General features: G+C 39.9%; 1 protein-coding gene across 2 annotated transcripts in view; it reads right to left on the reverse strand.

The window, feature by feature from the left end:
- Positions 1–315: 315 nt before the first annotated feature.
- The window catches only part of rcan3 (regulator of calcineurin 3), a 57,704-nt gene continuing 38,689 nt past the window's right edge, over positions 316–19,330 (reverse strand). For both annotated transcript variants that reach the window (XM_036593540.1, XM_036593541.1), the window contains exons 3-5: positions 5,884–6,057; positions 5,404–5,575; positions 316–1,085 (exon numbers count right to left, since the gene is read on the reverse strand). In XM_036593540.1, the coding sequence (XP_036449433.1) occupies positions 931–1,085; positions 5,404–5,575; positions 5,884–6,057 (501 nt within the window). In that variant the 3' untranslated portion in view covers positions 316–930. The remainder of the gene's footprint in view (positions 1,086–5,403; positions 5,576–5,883; positions 6,058–19,330) is intronic.

Consider the following 19,330-nt stretch of genomic DNA (forward strand, 5'->3'; position numbering starts at 1 on the left):
TATAAAGAAAATAAAACGCATAATAAAGATTTTTTTCACTTCCCAAATGTTCGAAAGATACATATATACAAATTTTTCCCACAACTGTACAACCTAAGCGGGATATGTGTCAAAACACATTACATTTCGCTCCATCTTTGCGGTTCAGTATAAAACTCACCTTGCTCCGGATTAACTACAGCAGTAAGCATGCAAAAAATGTGTAGTATCAAATACATGGTAACAATAATATTCATATTTTTAATAATAATAATAAGAAGAAGAATCACAACGACACACAGCTAGTTGAGTAAACAAACATCTCAAAGTATCCAACCTCTTCACGACACCTCAGACAGTGTGTGTTTTCGCGATTAACCCTCAGTACATTCGTCACACACATCGGGACCGTGTGGCGTCTAAACCCGACACATCGCCTGATATGCGAAAAAAAAACAATAATGAAAATAACTTTTTGCTTCCCTTTTTTAAAGCATTTCTGAATTGTCAGTGAATGATAGTAACAAAGTCTGATAGTAAACCACTACTACTACAGATAGATATATCACTACAGCACCTATTGCTACACTAATGTGACTAACTCTACATGAGTGAGTGAAAAAGTGCTTGAATTGAAGGAGAGGGGGGTGGTTCAGACCCCGCCCCACCCTCCCCAAAAAAAACGCCACCCTGTCTGCTCCGTGGGACAGTGATGTGTCAAGTGTGTCACTTTCGTTTCCTCCAGTCCAGACCAACTCTGTCCATCCATCACAGAGGCAACCGAAACAAGCCCCTCCCCTCAGCGACCGGCCCGATCATCTTTAAAATTTTATTTTATAATTTTTATTAGAGCTGAAATGAAGGGTGTCTCCCCCCCCACAGCAAGTGAGAGAGAGAGAGACAGGTTGAGACAGAGGACACGTGCAGTGTGTGAGAGCGTGGAGGGGGGTTTTAGTTGAAGACTTTCGGTGGGCTCTCGGGACGTCTGGTCTGGACGATCTTCATCTTGGGCCGGGCCTCCTCTTCCTCCTCCGTCTCGCTCTCGCAGACGTGCACCACTACGCTGGGAGTGGACTCTGTGCCCGCGTGAAGCTCATACTTCTCCCCTGCAGAGAGAGAGAGAGAGAGAGAGAGAGAGAGAGAGAGAGAGAGAGAGAGAGCGAGAGAGAGAGAGAGAGAGAGTTACTATTGTAATCTGATCACAAACATGGTCATGTGAACTAGCTCCTAGTTATATGTGCCATCACAACAATGGAACAGGCAGCAACAGTTTCAAAGTCTCGTGTATTTGACTTAATTGTCCTATCCATGCTCTTTCAGAGCTACTGTTGTACGGTTGGACAAGTTTTACAGAACACTGTAAAAAGCCCATTCGACCTAATGAGAAACTGTAGAACAGACTCAGTTTATATCACAATACCTACATTTAGAGACAGTTATTCATTCAACCTTAATGAGAAACTGTAGAACAGACTCAGTTTATATCACAATACCTACATTTAGAGCCAGTTATTCATTCAACCTAATGAGAAACTGTAGAATAGACTTAGTTTATATCACAATACGTACATTTAAAGCCAGTTATTAATTCAACCTAATCAGAAACTGTAGAACACGACTAAGTTTCTGTTGTAATACTTAGATTCCAAGTGCTTTATTCAATTCAAATGATATTTATTTTGTAAGGTCACACTGTTAGGATAGATCGGGTGTAGTCTTTCTGTCACGTAATAAAGATTTGTGAAGATAAATGTCTGACTCACAAGCTAAACAAAATGTTCACTGGCTTCAGCTATTTCAACATTGCTAACTAGCTAAGCCACGCTCTCTTTCCATCACTGCTGGTGTATGGTTGCAAGGGTCAGTATGGATCATTATGGAAATGCATGAATCAATATTGGCATATGGGAGTGTATGGGACTGCGTGGGTCAACATAGATGTATGGGTCAGTATTGGTCAGTCTGGCTGTATGGGGCTATGTTGGCCAGTATAGGTCAGTACAGCTATATGGGTCAGTATGACTATACTGGTGTATGGGTCAGCATGGATTATTAGGGGCATATGGAAGTGCATGGGAAGGTATGGGCCAGTATGGGTCACTATGGGAATATGGGAGTGTAAGGGACCGTATAGGTCAGTATGGGCGTATGGGACTGTTTGGGTCAGCATGAATTAATAACAGCGTATGGGTCAATATGGGTCAGTATGGGTTAGTAGGAGTGCATGGCAGTGGGAGTGCAAGAGAATGCATGGGTCAGTATGGGTGAGCATGGGCATATGGGAGTATAGGGAACTGTATTGGTCAGTGTGGGTTTATGGGAGTATACAGGGCTGTATAGGACTGTATGGGTCAGTATAGGTCAGTATGGGTGTATGACTCAGTATGGCTCAATATGGATATGTATAGTTTTATGGGAGTATGTAGGACTATATGGGACAGTATGGATTAGTATGGAGTTGTATGGGTTTATGGGAGTATGTAGGACTGCATAGAACAATATGGGTTAGTACTGTACGGGTCAGTATGCATCATTATGGCTGTATGGGACTGTATGGGTCCGTATGGCTCAGTATGTCTTTGTATGGGTTTATGGGAGTAAATAGGACTGTATGGGACAGTATGGGTTAGTATGGGTCAGTATGGATTAGTATGGATAGGGACAGGTATACAGGTCTTTATGGGGATATATGGTACTCTGTCTGTCACTGAGTTTATGGTACTGTACAGGACTGAATGTGGTACAGGAGTACGCCTTTAACCTGCATTTCCCTGGCCCTTTAACTCCTGCCCGGTGTTCTACTGTGTAGTCAGATTATCAGTTAAGCTCGAAGCCCCATTAAAGGTAAAGCTTATAACTAATCCCTACAGAAATAACAGAGGTGAGCAGATGACTTCCTTAAAACCAAGGATAACAACCCGGCTCTCACCTGAATGCCGAGTCAGCGTTTATTTCATAAGAAAGTTGGGAAATTTCTGATGACTATGGTTGAAAGGAATTCATCTTATAGATAACAACATATGGTCTCTCACATTCTGTGGCCTTGAAATTGCAAAACGATGAACATTCTGTGATTTGTAAAGTATAGAGTCTATCGTTGCTTTTTCATGCTGAATGACAATGTACTAAAAAAACCTTACATATGTACATATATAAAATTGTATTTATAAATAGGGTTCGAGATCAAACCACTAATATATTTATGAAAATGTGAATGTGCATTAGTAAGGGTAACAGTGGACTTAGTATATTACTTAGCCAGTTAGTGCTGACTAGAAAAATATTAATGCTATTTGAGTCAATGCCACAGCAGTGTCAGAGTACAGAGTACACAACAGAGTACAATAAATGGCAGCTAGAATGAAGTAAAGCCTCAGATAAGGCATGGTGCCAAATACTCACCAGCACTGTACTGACATACACACAACAATGCAGAAAGCCTCTTTTATGTGCTCCAAACAATGGCCTTTGAGCTAATTTCCTGGTGGCTATTGAAAGGCAACAATGGACAATCTACAGATACTGTATATTTTTGAGCTCTTTGAGAGGTTGCCCAATAAAGGCGCGGCCCCCGTGGAAAAACACGCAGATGCACACAAACGCAGGACGATCGAATCAGGGTTGCCATAGAGACCAGACGGGCCAGCTGAAAAGTGATAAGAGATCAGGCCACCGGAGGCGTCCTTTCATTCTCAGCCAGCAGAGGGAGCTGCAGGCATTTAAATCTTTTAGTAAACAAAGCACTCCCTCTGTCTTAAAGCTGATAGGAGCTCTTGGCAAGCACAGTGCCTGATGGCTGACCCTGCATAGTTAGGAGGTCCAAATAAACTTTATCTCCAAACAACACAGCACTAAAATGTAAAATGAGTAAGTCTTTGTCTTTTTGGCAGAGCAGAATGGGCAGTCTCCACTCTGCTGCCAGTTTATGGTGGCCCTTGTTTTTGTATTTGTATTTGTATTTATACAATTTGCACTATTTTCCACATCAGCCAAGACACATTTGGTGTCCAAATTTTGCCTCTTTGGTGCTGGAGTTATCAGGCAAATGTAGCTAACAGAAACACTAGAAGTCAATAGTCACCCAAATCTTTTCTGTAAATACATCTCCAAAATCTCTCTCAAACCTGCTCAAACTGCATCCAGCTCCTTATTAATGCAGACCTGGATGTGGTCTGAGTGGGTTGAGAGAGGTGTTTGTTAGCAACATTAGTCTCGTAGCTCCAGCCCTAAACAAAAGAAGTTAAATTTGGAACACACATCTTGGCTGATCGACTACATTTGTAGTGAAAACTGTGTTCACTGAATTTCTCAAATTTAAAATGACGTCAAAAAGTGGAAGTCAAAACGTGTATTATCATCAAAAAAGAGCAAAACATAAGTAAGATGTAAGTTCAAAGCAATAGGTGAACCATTTTTTTAATTTCCTTGGTTAGTTGTACGTATTGTGATGGTAGTACAGGCCTACTGTAGTTGCTTGGAGCTCTTTGCCTGTTTTGTAGACAGTTTCCAAATTCAATGTTGGATTCAATTTAAAACATCAATTTATAGTTCAGTCTACACAGTTTTCTTTGTCTGATATACGATATTGTTGATGGGGTGACCTCTTGGTGACCCACTGTGGCCATTTGTCTAGACATAACATTTTGTTAAGCTTATTCACCTCTTCACGTTACATGCTCATCTGTTTTGCATGTCTGAGAGATGGTTGTGAGAAGCACACTGATGTTTTCTGATGGTGCTGAAAAGAAACCGTGCGTATATACAAATATGCACAGGAAACATGGAAAAAAATCATCTGATTTGAATGCTAGACTACAAACGAGCAAATTCGACTCTGTTTATAGTGACAATGACTAACATGTAAAAACGGTCCTGTGGTCAGAAACTGACCTATGATGAATGAGTCGAGGGGGCTGATGAACAGTGCAGCAACAGATGGACTAGTCTGTAACTGTACACCTGGACAGTGGAGGCATAAGGTATGTGGAGTTCATAAAGTGGCTAGTGAGTGGAAGTACAACCTAGACGTTTCTGATAAAGTGGCCATTTAGTGGCAGTACAAGGTAAGTGTTTCTAATAAAGAGGCCAGTGAGTGGAAGCACAAAGTAGATGTTTCTAATAAAGTGGCCTCTCAGTGGTAGTACTAAGTAGATGTTTCTAATAAAGTGGACAGTTAATGGAAGCATAAGGTAGGTGTTCCTAATGAAGTGGCCAGTGAGTAGAAGCACAATATAGGTGTTTCCAATAACGTGGCCAGTTAGTGGAAGTACAATCTAGGTGTTGCTAATAATGTGGCCAGATAGTGGACGTACAAAATGGTTCAAAAGTCAGGTTACCATTTTGGAGATACAAGGCTTTCTTATAATACTGATGATGTATAATATTTATGTGCACATATATAAGTGTGTATGTGCGTATGTGTACCTGGCCCCAGCTTGGCCACAGCACACAGCAGGTCGTAGTTGATGACGGGCGTGGCGTCCTCCCCCTGACTCCACCCTACAGGTGGAGATGCGGGTGGGGAGATGAGAAACTGTTTCATAGGCTGGGGTGGAGCCAGGTACGTCTTATCCACATCCTCACCTGAGTTCTGCACCTGAGAGAGACAAACAACCACAGATGCCTTTTGTTCATCTTTCTTTCAGATCTCTTAAACTCTCAAGCCCATTATACACACAGTAATAATAATACAGTACTCTTTTTATTAACACAGTTTTTTTATTACTGATTTTTCACAAAGTGCCATCAAGGCCCACTGCAGACCACGCACCTCCCCCCCAGTATTGGCCTGAGGACCACCAGAGGGTGCTTCGCTGCCCAGTTGTACTCTGGGGCCCAGTGGTTTGAGAAACCCTGATTTAAAGAATGGTTCTGCCAAAAATGCAAATGCTCCCTCCCACTCACCTGTGCGAAGTAGAGTTTGAGTTTGGAGCCGTTGAACTCAGACTCATGGAGCTCGATGCGAGCGCGAGCTGCAGCCTCCGGCGTACTGAAGCTAATCCGGACTCTCCGGAAACTCTTAAACATCTGGAATGACGTCTGATCATCATAGATTCGGAACAGCGACTCAAACCGTTCCTGCAAAAACACAGACACAGAGCACATAGGTTCATTCAATGATACAGTGAACACAGAACTCATAGGTCCATTCTATTCAATGTTCTAATGTTCTATTGACCTCAGATGGCTCCATTCAATATTAAAGTAAACGGAGAGCACACAGATCTATTCAGTGTCACCGTGAACACAGAGCACATAGGTCCATCTGATGTTACAGTGAACACAGAGCACAGAGGTCCATTCAATGTTACAGTAAGCACAGAAAACATAGGTCTGTTCAATATTAAAGTGAACAAAGAGCACACAGGTCCATTCAATGTCACCATGAACAGAGAACACACAGGTTCATTCAATGTTCTAATGACCTCAGAGCACATTGGTCCATAATGACCTCAGAGCATATAGGTCCATTCAATATTAAAGTGAACAGAAAGCACATATGTCCATTTAATATCACCATGAACAAAGAGCACATAGGTCCATCCAACTTTACAGTGACCACAGAGCACAAAGGTCCATCCAATGTTACAATGAGCACATATCACACAGGTCCATTCAATATTGAAGTGAACAAAGAGTACATAAGTCTATTCAATGTCACCATAAACACAGAGCACACAGGTCCATTTAATGTTCCAATGACCTCAGAGTACATAGGTCCACTCAATGTCACCATGAAGAAAGAGCACATAGGTCCATCCAATGTTACAGTGAACACAGAGCACCAAGGTCCATCCAATGTTACAATGAGCACGAATCACACAGGTCCATTCAATACTGAAGTGAACAAAGGGCACATAGGTCCACTCAATGTTACAGTGAACACAGAGCATGTAGGTCCATTGAATGTTCACTATGACATACAGAAATTACACAAGCAAGTCAATATGAGTTTACCTAACAACAGCATGGTTTGAAACAAGTGTGTGATTTAGCCATGCAGTTTGCGCAGCCCTAATTGGTGCTGTACAGTTATCATTGCTTGTTAGCTACATTAGCCTCATAGCTACAGTGCAAAACTAACGAAGCAAAGTTCAGACACCAAGCATGTCTTTGCTGATCAACTTCAGTTGGTGTAAGGTGGGGAAAGCTATGTACATTTGTTTTTTGTTTTCTCTTTAATGTGTGATTCATTTTGCTGCACTGTGCTGTGGCATGTTTAGAGCAGAAGGGATCGGACTGTACTGGGGGGTGAAATAAGAGACGTGACCTTCCAGTTTATCAGCACGACGCCTCCCCCTTGCTGACGGAGCAGGTACCGAGAGCCAGGTGAGAGGACACGAACACACTGTCTGAAACACTACAGCCTGGACTTTCCAGAACATTCTTACACTTGAGCTCAGCGCATACGTTTTAAGGAGTTGTTTGGCTAAAAATTTTTATACAAAATTAATATACATATAGCAAATTTACAATTAAATTTGCAGTTTCAAATTGGTGTCTGAAGTTTGGACCTTTACTTTGTATGGGAGCTATGTGGCTAATGTAGCTAGCAAGTAATGGAAGCATCATAAATGATGCTACTTAAATGACATAGAAGCATCCCTAAACCTTAACAGTCATTAACAAGGCAAAAATGTATTAATATGCATGATTATGCAAACTGCAAACACCTTATCGCCTCTCGGTTTTCCTGGTTAGGTTTTGTGTCGGTTTTCCTGGTTAGGTTTTGTGGAGGGGCGGGAAGGATGCTGGGTCTTGCTCTTCATATTCCTATCAGGTCTCTTCACATATCAAGGGGGTGGGGCCCACCTTACATCAGTAGCCACGTTTATATGCAGCCTAATAATCCATAAACAATCCGACTAATAGCTAAATCGAAATAGAATACGTCCATGTAAACGCCTCAGTCGGAACAGACTAGTCCGATTGAGGCCATTCGCAATACAGTTTCTATCCGATTGAACGAGGTGGGTAATCCTGTAAATAATCTGTTAAATAGAAGAATAATAGCCATGTAAACGCCTGTATCTGATTCCCAATCTGAAAGATTAAGTACGTTCTGCATGTGCGTCACCTCATAGCAAGTTTATGACGTTCAACATGGCGGGAGCAGAAACTGGTCTGCAGAGGAGACGGAGTTTATGCTCTGAGCTTTAAAAGGCGGCGGTGGGACGGGCGTCCAGCTTATGTGTCTCAGAACACGACGTCTTCCTCTCGGACTTCTTTAAAAAGTACATGTGAAGTACGTTTTCCTGAGTCTGACAACATTATAAAGCAATTAAAAACACAAGCACTGCTCACCGCTGCTCGTCTGATTGTTGAGTAGAGTGAGCATATGAACACCTCAGTCTTAACCTATAATCGAAATATATTCAATTGGATTGGTAAATATCTTTGCATGTAAACACAGCCAGTGAGAAGGGTTTCATGACCAGTGACAACAATAAGAAAATTAATGATCATTTACTCATGATGTGCCCCCAGTAATGCAGAGGTCCCCAGTCACCTGTTCCGCCTATAGCACTGACCCTGGAGCCAGAAATAAAATGAACTGAATTAAATGTACAACCCCATTTCCCAAAAAGTTGGGACACTGTGCAAAATGTAAATAAAAACAAAATGCAATGCTGTGCAAATTATTTAAACTCTGTATTTCATTGAAAATAGTACAAAGACAACATATCAAATGTTGAAACTGAGAAATATTATTGTTTTTTGAAAAATATTTGCCCATTTTGAATTTGATGCCAGCGACACATTCCAAAAAAGTTGGGATGGGGGCATGTTTACTACTTTGTTTCATCACCTCTTCTTTAAATCTTTTAATGATATTACATACTGTAGATGATGAAAAGCAAACGTTCTTTGCTGTTTTATGTTTAGAAAAGTTATTCTTGAATTGTTGCACTATTTGCCTGTACAGTCTTTCACAGAGTGGTGAACCCCTCCTCATCTTTACTTCTGAAAGACTCAGCCTCTCTGGGATGCTTTTGTACACACAATCATGTTAGTGACCTGTTGTCAATCAACTACCAGGTTTTTTTTTAACATTACACAACTTTACCAGCTTTTTGTTGCCCCTGTCCCAACTTTTTTGAAACATGTTGTTGGCATCAAATTCAAAATGGGCATATATTTTTCAATAAAGTTTCTCAGTTTCAACATTTGATTTGTTGTCTTTGTATTATTTTCAATAAAAAATAGGGTTTAAATGATTTGCACATCATTGAATTTTGTTTTTATTTACATTTTGCACAGCGTACCCAACTTTTTTGGAAATGGGGTTGTGCTTTGTGTTCACATATAGCTTTTCTGGGTATGAGTGTACTATTGTACTGTTGCACAGATCAGTGTGTCAGTGTGTGTGTGGTGCGGTCTCGTGAGCTGAAAATGAGGATTTGGAGGTGAAACTGTGGGATTATGTGGATGATTGCGGTTTATAAAGAAACGGAGCTCACAGGGCTTGACAGCTGTCTGCTGTCTGAACCACACAGATGAACAGTGAGACGGAACAGGCAGGCGGCTCCGGCCTTCTGACCCACATTACTACAGAACCAGTTCATACGCAAGTATTAGCCAAACCACTAACCAACTGGTCACTGTTAGGCCTCACTGTGACCCTGAACTCTTTGAGAGAGACTAACCTCCCTAGTCTGTGCACTCTCATAAAAGAAGGTTCTTAAAGGGTTCTTTAGCAGAAGGCATGGTTCTATTGAGAAAAATGAGTTCATGCTTTCATGCTTAAATGGTTCTTTGCATGGTGACATAGTTCTTCAGATTGATGAAAATGTGTTGGATGTGGTTCTATCTAGAATCTTTTTGAAAATGGTTCTACATAGCTCCAAAAGGGTCTATATGGAACCATGTACAACACATTCAATCTGAAGAACACTTTCACAATGCAAAGAGCCATTCAAGCATGAAACGGTACTATAGGACCCTTGAAGAACCATCTTTTTTAAGAGTGTGGAGGCCAGATGTGATCTTGCAATGAGAATACACATCTGGAGATGCCATCAGGGAACAGATCATTCAGGACACGTCATCATTCTGAAGTCGGTGTCACTGTCAAATGTATGTTGGACAAAAATATATTGGGTTTGGAAAATTCTTGTTCACAGCAGGGAAAATAGCCAAAATCCTGCCAGTTAAAAAATCTGAATCATAATAAAATATCTCCACTTGTTCCAGGAAGCAAACAGAGAGAAACAATTCATACATAATTAAATTATCATGGGCTTATTTATACAAGTAAAATAATTGCTCTCTTATTTCTCTTTCTCTCTCTCTCTCTCTCTCTCTCTCTCTCCCTCATTATTTCTGCTCTCACTCTTGGTGTCGTTCTCTCTTTAATGTCTCTCTCTCAGTGCCATCTGGCTACCTGTGGGGGAATTAAGCTCATGTGCCCCGTCCCGCCGGCTCTGTTTTTGCGCCGACCTGCTGCAGGAGGACAGCTTTGAGGAACCGCTCTCTCTCTCTCTCTCTCTCTCTCTCTCTCACACACACACACACACACACACACATACATACAAGTTCAAAAGCAGTATGGACTAAGGGTTAGGCAGTATGGACAGAAATAAAGTGTATTCATATCTATGAATTAAAATATGTATAGATATCCGTTATTATTATATGCATCTCCTAATGCTCAGTTTTAAGCTCTTTAATGGAATTCTGAACTGCAACTAATAGAGAAGGCTTATTCTGGTGCAACAAGCAAAAAATATTCATTATCAAGATGGAACATGAAATTAATATACATATAGCAAGCATGTATTAGTCCACTGCAGGTCCACCCTCTGACCACCCAGATTTTTTAATCTCCTCAAACAGATGTTCAATGCACACTGTCTTTCAGTTTGGAAAATAAAGACAAATATTACAAACAACTGAGAGAAAAACTAGGCATAATATAAAATGACTTCGTTGAAAATGTTGTTGCTTATTTACTAAACTAATTTACTAAGGATAACATAAGAAAGACGAGTGAAAAATGAGTGATGTAAAGTAGTATTTAATCTAACACTCTGCTTAACCACCAGTGGGCTGCCCAGTAAACGCTATCTGGGATAGATATAAAATCTATATTTTGACAGCATTGCTCTTACTGAGCCATTACAGTAAACACCTTTAAACTGTCATATAGTCGAGAAAAACAGCAATTAATATAATAAACAGAAAGCTGCAGTCAAACAAAGGTAGATGCCAACGAATCAGTTAATGCTAGCTAACTCTGCAGCTAACGCTAGCTAACTCTGCTAACTGAAAATAGCTTATGCTAGCTAACTCTGCTAAGTCAAAATAGCTAACACCAGAGAACTTTTAGAGAGAAGAATTACTACCCTGTAATGTCTTCTGGGTTTCTCAAATGCTAGAGGGTCGCTCCTCAGCGAGTCCAAAGTGAATGGATGGAGCATTTGAGCAAGATTGTAGTTTATAAATGCTTAAACATTTTAATATAAAAGAATACGTTCATTTCCTGAACACAGAACAGCATTAACATTTTAACTGGTATATTTTTAAGAGCTTTTAAACTCGAGTTACAGGAGTTTAAAACGGCGCCTCATGCACATCCTTCTACTTTCTAACATTAAAGGGAAGTTCTGGGCGAATGATTAGAAACTATTTTAACCTTTCGTTTTTAGCCATTGAACTCCATTTACTCCCATTCATTGAGGACTCGCTTGTGGGCACCCCCTGCTGTTTTGCAGTCCTGTTTTTGATATAACAGGAGAAATAGGAAGCGGCCAGACTCCTCATAAACTGGCTCTGCTAACACTACGAACTGAAAATAGCCAATGCTAGCTAACTCTAGTAACTGGAAATAGATAATGCTAGCTAAAGTAGCAGGTAAAAGACACAGCGCTACTGTTAAGGCAGAGTTTATTAAGCAGCAACTGTTCAAAGTCATTTGTTGCTAATACTAGACTGAACAACATCGTTATTTTTAAAAAGTTAATTAATTTAGACAATTATTTGTCTGGACTGGCTTGTCATGGACAGACCGAAACGGTTCTGTTTAGACAGTCAGAGAGATAGGTGGAGAGATACATAGATTGATGGATAGATTAAATGATTAATTCCACCAAACCTACAATAGCACAACATTTCACCATTCAGTTATAATTTATGTCAAAATTTTAATAAAGCAATAATAAATTTTGATTGAAGCACTGTCCACTGACACAATCATACTTTAAACGCAAGAAATCTGCACTGAAAAAAAAACCATACATGGTCAAGGAGTCCTACAGCATGTGTTGAGACATGGTGCGCTTGTTTACCATGTTGTAGTAAACAAGATAAACAAGGCCCTTCCATAGAAAGAGAGAATACTGACGTAACTGAGGTTTACTGTTGCGTATGCGTGTGTAGTTGTGTGAAGTAGTTGCGTGAAGTCAGACTGCTGTAATTTGAGGCTTGGTTATAAGCAGGTAAGGTGTTTTTGTATGCTCAGGAAGGCGTGTGCGTGTATGTGGGTGTGTGTGGTCGGATAAGATAAGCAATACCACAGACTCTCTAATCTCACTGTGTAAGACAACAACCCTGACCTTCAGCCTTTTCATGGACACTGTATGTGTGAAGCATCACTTTTTCACCTTTCAAAGCCTGTTACTGTACTGAGTTTATATTCAGAAGGACATTGCAATCAAAAAGGAATTCTGCCAATATTTCAATGATTATGCATAATTCAGTGTTTGAGATGTAAACAGAGGGATTCAGAGTGGTTTGGTGTGAAACCACCACTGAACCTACACGTGTCTTCTGAGTTTTATATGGAATGTTGATAATGGGACAATAGTGGAAAATATGAAATAATAAGTTTTCTTTGGGGACTATGTTGCCTCACAAAGTCCTGCATGTATCCCTCCACCATGAATGGATTTTAAGGCCAAAATCTTCTCAAACTTATCGTAAAACAATGTCTCAGTCATCAGGCAGTGAATTTGTAACCATTTCATGTAATAACTTTCTGTGAGGGAGTTTTTGGAGGTGGATCTCTGGTTCCTATCACCACCACTGTGAACAATTCTGAATTATTCAAAAATAAACATTTTCACAAACAATTTTATGCATTTAACTTACCTCCTCATTTTTTCAACAAAAACAACATTAAACAGAGTGTTTTGTATAGAAGCTTCTCAGTGGCACTGTTTACGGTTTTCATACTTCCTGCTAATATAACACCTTGAGTAAGGAGGAAAAATACTCTGCTGGGCCTTTAACAACTTAGTAATACCAAAATTCTCCTTTAAAAAACATTCCTGTAAATAAATGTTTGTAAAATGAGATTTTATAACCTCTATATTACTCTACAAACTCCCATTTCTACTCAGTGAATGATGTGGAAACATTCAGGCTTGCTGAGGTAACCATAAGAACAGAGAAATATCTTTTCTAACTTAAGCTATCCTGGTTAGCTTAGCCGCAGTCATTCAGACTTCAGTTGTGCCTGTGGTGTGTTAAGGCACTTGTTTTGTTGTGACGTTGGCAGAGTAAAATAATATTAAGTGCTAAAATGAATTTCGACTTGGTAATTTATCTTCAAATTCAAACAGGACCTCTGCAGTCTATAACATTTTTGGAGAATGATATGAATACCTGACGGTACCTCCCACCATGCAGAGCGATGTCTGTCTTCTGTCTTAAATGAACGTACTCTACTAGCCTAAAGCAGTTAAATTAGCATACTGTATACTGTACTAGCCATAAAGCAGATAAATTAGCGTACTTTACTAGCCTAAAGCAGTTAAATTAGCGTACTGTATACTGTACTAGCCATAAAGCAGATAAATTAGCGTACTTTACTAGCCTAAAGCAGTTAAATTGGCGTACTGTGTACTCTACTAGCTTAAAGCAACTAAATTAGCGTACTCTACTAGCCTAAAGCAGTTAAATTAGTGTACTGTATACTGTACTAGCCTAAAGCAACTAAATTAGCGTACTCTACTAGCCTAAAGCAGTTAAATTAGCATACTGTATACTGTACTAGCTTAAGGCAACCAAATTAGTGTACTCCACTAGCCTAAAGCAGTTAAATTAGTGTACTCCACTATCCTAAAGCAGTTAAATTAGTGTACTCTACTAGCCTAAAGCAGTTAAATTAGCATACTCTACTAGCCTAAAGCAGTTAAATTAGTATACTCTACTAGCCTTAAGCAACTAAATTAGTGTACTCTACTAGCCTTAAGCAGTTAAATTAGTGTACTCTACTAGCATAAAGCAGTTAAATTAGTGCACTGTATTAGCCTAAAGCAGTTAATTCAGTGTACTCTACCAGCCTTAAGTGGTTGAATGAGCGTACTCTACTAGCCTTAAGCAGTTAAATTAGTGTACTCTACTAGCCTAAAATGGTTAAATTAGCATACTGTACTAGCCTAAAGCAGTTAATTAAGTGTACTCTACTAGCCTTAAGCGGTTGAATGAGCGTACTCTACTAGCCTAATGAACTTTAATGAGCACGTCCTGCGATTTTCAGCTACAGCATCATAAGGTTTATGCATTTGAATTGTCTTAATTTAAAAAAAAAAAAAATCTGGATTGCGTTCACCTTAAAGGCTCATCTAAAAGAACTGACTTGTTTGTAAACAACACATCACTGCCTCAGGCTGGAGCCAGTGACTGCAGCATTCATAATGTTTCATTATTTTGCTGTCTTGTTGCCCACACACATCATTCAATTAAGCTGCTGGAACTGATTCATTTGTCTATCACTCTCATACAGACACACTGTCTCACTCATTCTCTCTCTCTTTCTCACACACTCCTGCTGCATTTGAAACACACACACACACACACACACACGCGCACACACACACATACACATACAGACAGAGGCACGTGTGTGTTGGTTGGTGTGTGTGAATGTGGTATGTGTGTGTGTGTGTGTGTGTGTGTGTAAGGGAATACAGGTCTCAGGAAGTGCACTCAAACACACACAGCCATGAATAAGAGATTAACACACATCTCCACTTACACACACACACACACACACACACACACACACACACACACACACACCCTTCAGTAACCTGCCATAAACCACCTCTCCATACCTCTCCTTTCTCTGTTCTCTCTACCTTTCCCTCTCTCTTTATCCTCTTACTGCCTTTCCTTGTTCTCTCTCTCTCTCTCCCTCTACCTCTCCATGTTCTCTCTGTCTCTCTCTCTCTCTACATCTCTCTGTATTTTTTGTTTTGTCTCATGCTCTGTTCTCTCTCTGCCTTTCCCCTTTCTCTTCACCTCTCCTTGTTCTCTCTCTACATCATTCTCTTTGATCTCTTTCTTTCTGCTTTCTCTCTCTCCTTGTTCTTTCTCTACCGCTCCATCTTTCTCCTCTCTCACTATCTCTCCTTGCTCTATTTCTCTCACTCTACATCTCTTTCTCTTTCTGTTCCCTTTGTCTCCCTTTCTGTCCCCATCACTCTCTCTCTTCTCTCTCTCTCTCTTTCTGTCTCTGATGGCAGGACCTCAGATGAATGAGTGATGAATGAAAGAATGACAGAATAAGTAAATGAATGGAGTGTGCGCGGGGTCGGCTGGTCATGTGATGTCCAGGTCTGATGAGGTGGTAAATGTTCTGGCTGGTCAGAGTGGAGGCCTGTTTGTATCTGATATCTTCTAGATGAAAGCCTGAGCAGATATATACTCCTGAGGGAAAATGGATGTGTGCCTGAACAGCCTGAAGGAGCTTTGTTATTAAACCCTTAAACCAGGGGTCTGCAATATGCAGCTCCGGAGCTGCATGCGGCTCTTTTACTGCCCTGTTGCAGCTCCACAGTAGAATTAGATTTGTAGTTAAGAATAAAATAATCCTCCTTTGCAGTAAAATAAAGCTCCGCTGATCGTTCAACACAGTTTTAACAATAAATGGTCTTAAACGCTGTCGTTAATGTAGAACTGCTAATTAATCCTTTAATCCTAAAGATCAGCACGCAGACTGCTGATCACCGTAGTTTTGTTCCGCTCCCACCCGCACTGTTCCATCGAGGCGAACTGACATCCAATATCTGACAAAGTCTATTCTCAAAGACATTATTCTCTGCTGAAATAACACGGCAGTCATGGTCATCAGGCTCACTGAGTAACTTCACCAAATGCCATTCATTACCAGTAAACACAAAACAGGAATTAAACCATGGGACGGTTATTTTTGGTGTTTTGCTGGGCAGCTGTGGCCATCAGACTGAAGGGTCCGCCCTTTCTGTAAGCTATGAGAATCTGCGTGTTATTCACATGATCAGCTGTTTCACAACTCTAGAATGACTTTGTTCATTTCAATTGTTTTACGGTTATCATTTTAAATTGTTTATAAATGACTTAGTGATTGTTCCACTTTATTTAGGCTATTCATTAATTTGCTGGATTTCTTTATGTGTGCTTTATGCCACTCCCGCCTGGAGTGGGCTGGTTTCCCACCCGCTCCCGCACATAACAATGAAAATTCGCCCCACGCCGCAAGATATTGTCCCTCGGAAATCTGCAAGAGTGCAGACCTCTATCAGAAACCACATAATCTATCTGCAAGTCTATCTGCATAACCATCATTCGGTCTACAGTAAATCCTGCTGATGATGCTGTTTTATTTTCTACAGTGCTGTGCAAATGTCACAGACCACCCTTTACTTTATTTAACTTTCATTCAAAACGTCTATTAAGTACAGATTATTCATTTTTCAGAGACATTAAAAAACATGAAACTACACAAACGTCTCCAACACTAAGTATAATAATAAATCTATGAGTATTTAGATGTGGAGTAAGGTTTTATGGACTGAGCCTAAATTGTTAAAAACTTGTAAGACTGAACTTTGGATGTGTGGCTGCAGATTCCTCTGAAAGACTGAAAAGAATGGAAGCTGTAATAAAGATGCTGAAAAACGAATAACTTGTACTTTAAGGCCCTTTTGACTGGAAATGAAATAAACATAAGTCTGGTCTCTGAGTTTTGCACAGTACTGTACATCCATAGGACAGAATGTAGAACTAGCATCTACCCTTTAGGTCAGTTTAGTATATGACCTACAGGCCTAACGTCACATTTGTGTAGCAGTAAACAAAGTTGTTGGTGCACAGTGAAGGGACGCTTCAAATCCCAGCTGAGGGACAAGGAAAACACCCGGCAGAGACAAACAGGACAGGATAGAGAGATGGGTTTACCCACATATAAGCTCTAAAGAAAGAGAGAGAGAGTCACTTGACCTGTAAATCTATTAGGGATCAGACGTTTATCAGTTTTAATGATATTCTGTGGAATAAAAGTGGATGATAATCATACCCTGATTATCTGTCATATTTCATGTTTCCACCATAATTATCTGAACAGTGAACAGTAGCAGTGCTGGTGATAATTTCACATTTAAATGGTAGTTGATTTTTAGGTGCTATAAAGAAAATAAGAGCTTCAAGAGAAACTATCAATGCTACACACATGGTAAAATGATTTAAGTGTGCATTAGTGCTTTTTTAGCAATGCCCTACTAATAAGTGAATTCAACTTCTTTAACGTCACCCACCGCTGATAAAGGCTTTCAATTACAACAGCTGTATAATCTCCATAGAAATGAACTGACCAACTGCTCTGGAGCAGCTGCACTGTAGCCTAAGGCCACCATGTCCAATGCCAAGTGTGGGCTAGAGGGGTATAAAGCCCTCCAGCATTGGGCTGTGGAGCAGTGGAACTGGGTTCTCTGGAGTGATGGAGCTCCATCCAATACCTTTGGGATGAGCTGGAGTGATCCAAAACCGACCATCCAACATCAGTACCTGACCTCACTAATGCGCAATCAAATCCTCACAGCAATGTTACAACATCTAGTGTAAAGCCTTTCCAGAAGAGTAGAGAGTGTTACTGCAGCAAAAAGGACAAACTCACTATTAATACCCTTCATTTCAGAAGAACGGTGGTGGAGCAGGTGTCTACAAACTTCCCTGAAATTCCTCATCCTTTCTAATATAGTGAATAAACTAGATTCTGGAGATTGTTATAGAGAGAAATTCATACTAAATTCAAAAGCAATCACTACAGCAGAAAAGCATGAAATGCAAAGCACACATTACTGTTCAATAATGACATGCAGAATATGTGCCAAAATGAAAAACAAACCCTCTCTTACACTGTTTCCACATCGCTTGACCTCTTTACTGAAAAACAATTTTCATTTTATGAACGAAATCCTGAATTCATGTCAGAATTGAATACAATCCGTCTTGAAATGTAATAAAGGCGTGGCTATATTGCTTTTCACTGTGCAGTACTTAAAACAGATTCAGTGTAATGGGTCTTATACTTTTCATTCTGGCATGTTTTCTGCATGTTACTGTTTAAATGTGATCTCGTGTGCACTGAATTTCACTGCTTTGGTTGTATTTCAATGAGGCAAATACATTTAAAATGCAAAAAAGGTCAGTAACACTTTATCTGGAGTGGTGCTTTGTAGACGATTAATAAACTCTTAACAGATTATCAGTAAGACATCAATAACATATCAGTGAAGTATCAGTAGTGAAGCATCTGAATACACTGAGGTAAATATCTTGTAGATGTTCTGTTGATACTTTACTTACATTACAGTCTGTTTTGTTAATATATTACTTCCATTCGGCAAATCTGACCTTACCCAACCTTAACCTCAACCCAAAACCTAACACTAACCCTCATATGTTTTTGACGTTACTGAAAGTCTGTTGAGTGTTTCACTCAAAATAAAGTGTCACCAAAAGGTCAAAAATAGAGTAATAGAAGTTTTGCTTTTCATTCTGGCACATATTCTGCAAGTCACCTGTGGAAAAATAATGTCAAGTGTGCGTTTCACTGTTTTTTTACTGTTACGACTGCCTCATAAATTCTGGACAGTGGAAACAATATAGCCATGCCTTCTTTACATTTCAAAGCGAATACCCAATTCTGACACCAATTTAGCATTTCATTTATAAAATGCAAATACTCATGCTCTGTTTTCAGTAAAGAGGTCATGAAAACAATGTAATAGAGGTTCTGCATATTTTATAGAACAGTAACGTCATGTGTGCATTGCATTTCACATTTTTCCACTGTAGTGATTGATTTTCAATTTGGCACGAGTTCCTTACCATGCTGTCTCCCACCCAAGAGAGCCCCAATATATAGACACTTTCTGTACACCTGTGGTTCTCCAACTGGTCCTCGGAGACCCAGATGGTCCATATTTTCTCTGAGGACTGGTTTGAGAACCACTGCTATACACATCACAAAAGAGAAACTGAGATTTACCTGTAAGTTATTCATAATTAGAGAAAAGATAAGCAGCGATACGTATTCAGAAAACATGAACACAGCTTTTGTGACAAATAAGCCTTTACTGTAAGT

Source organism: Colossoma macropomum, unplaced genomic scaffold (genome assembly GCF_904425465.1).
Source record: "Colossoma macropomum unplaced genomic scaffold, Colossoma_macropomum, whole genome shotgun sequence".
NCBI lineage: Eukaryota > Metazoa > Chordata > Actinopteri > Characiformes > Serrasalmidae > Colossoma > Colossoma macropomum.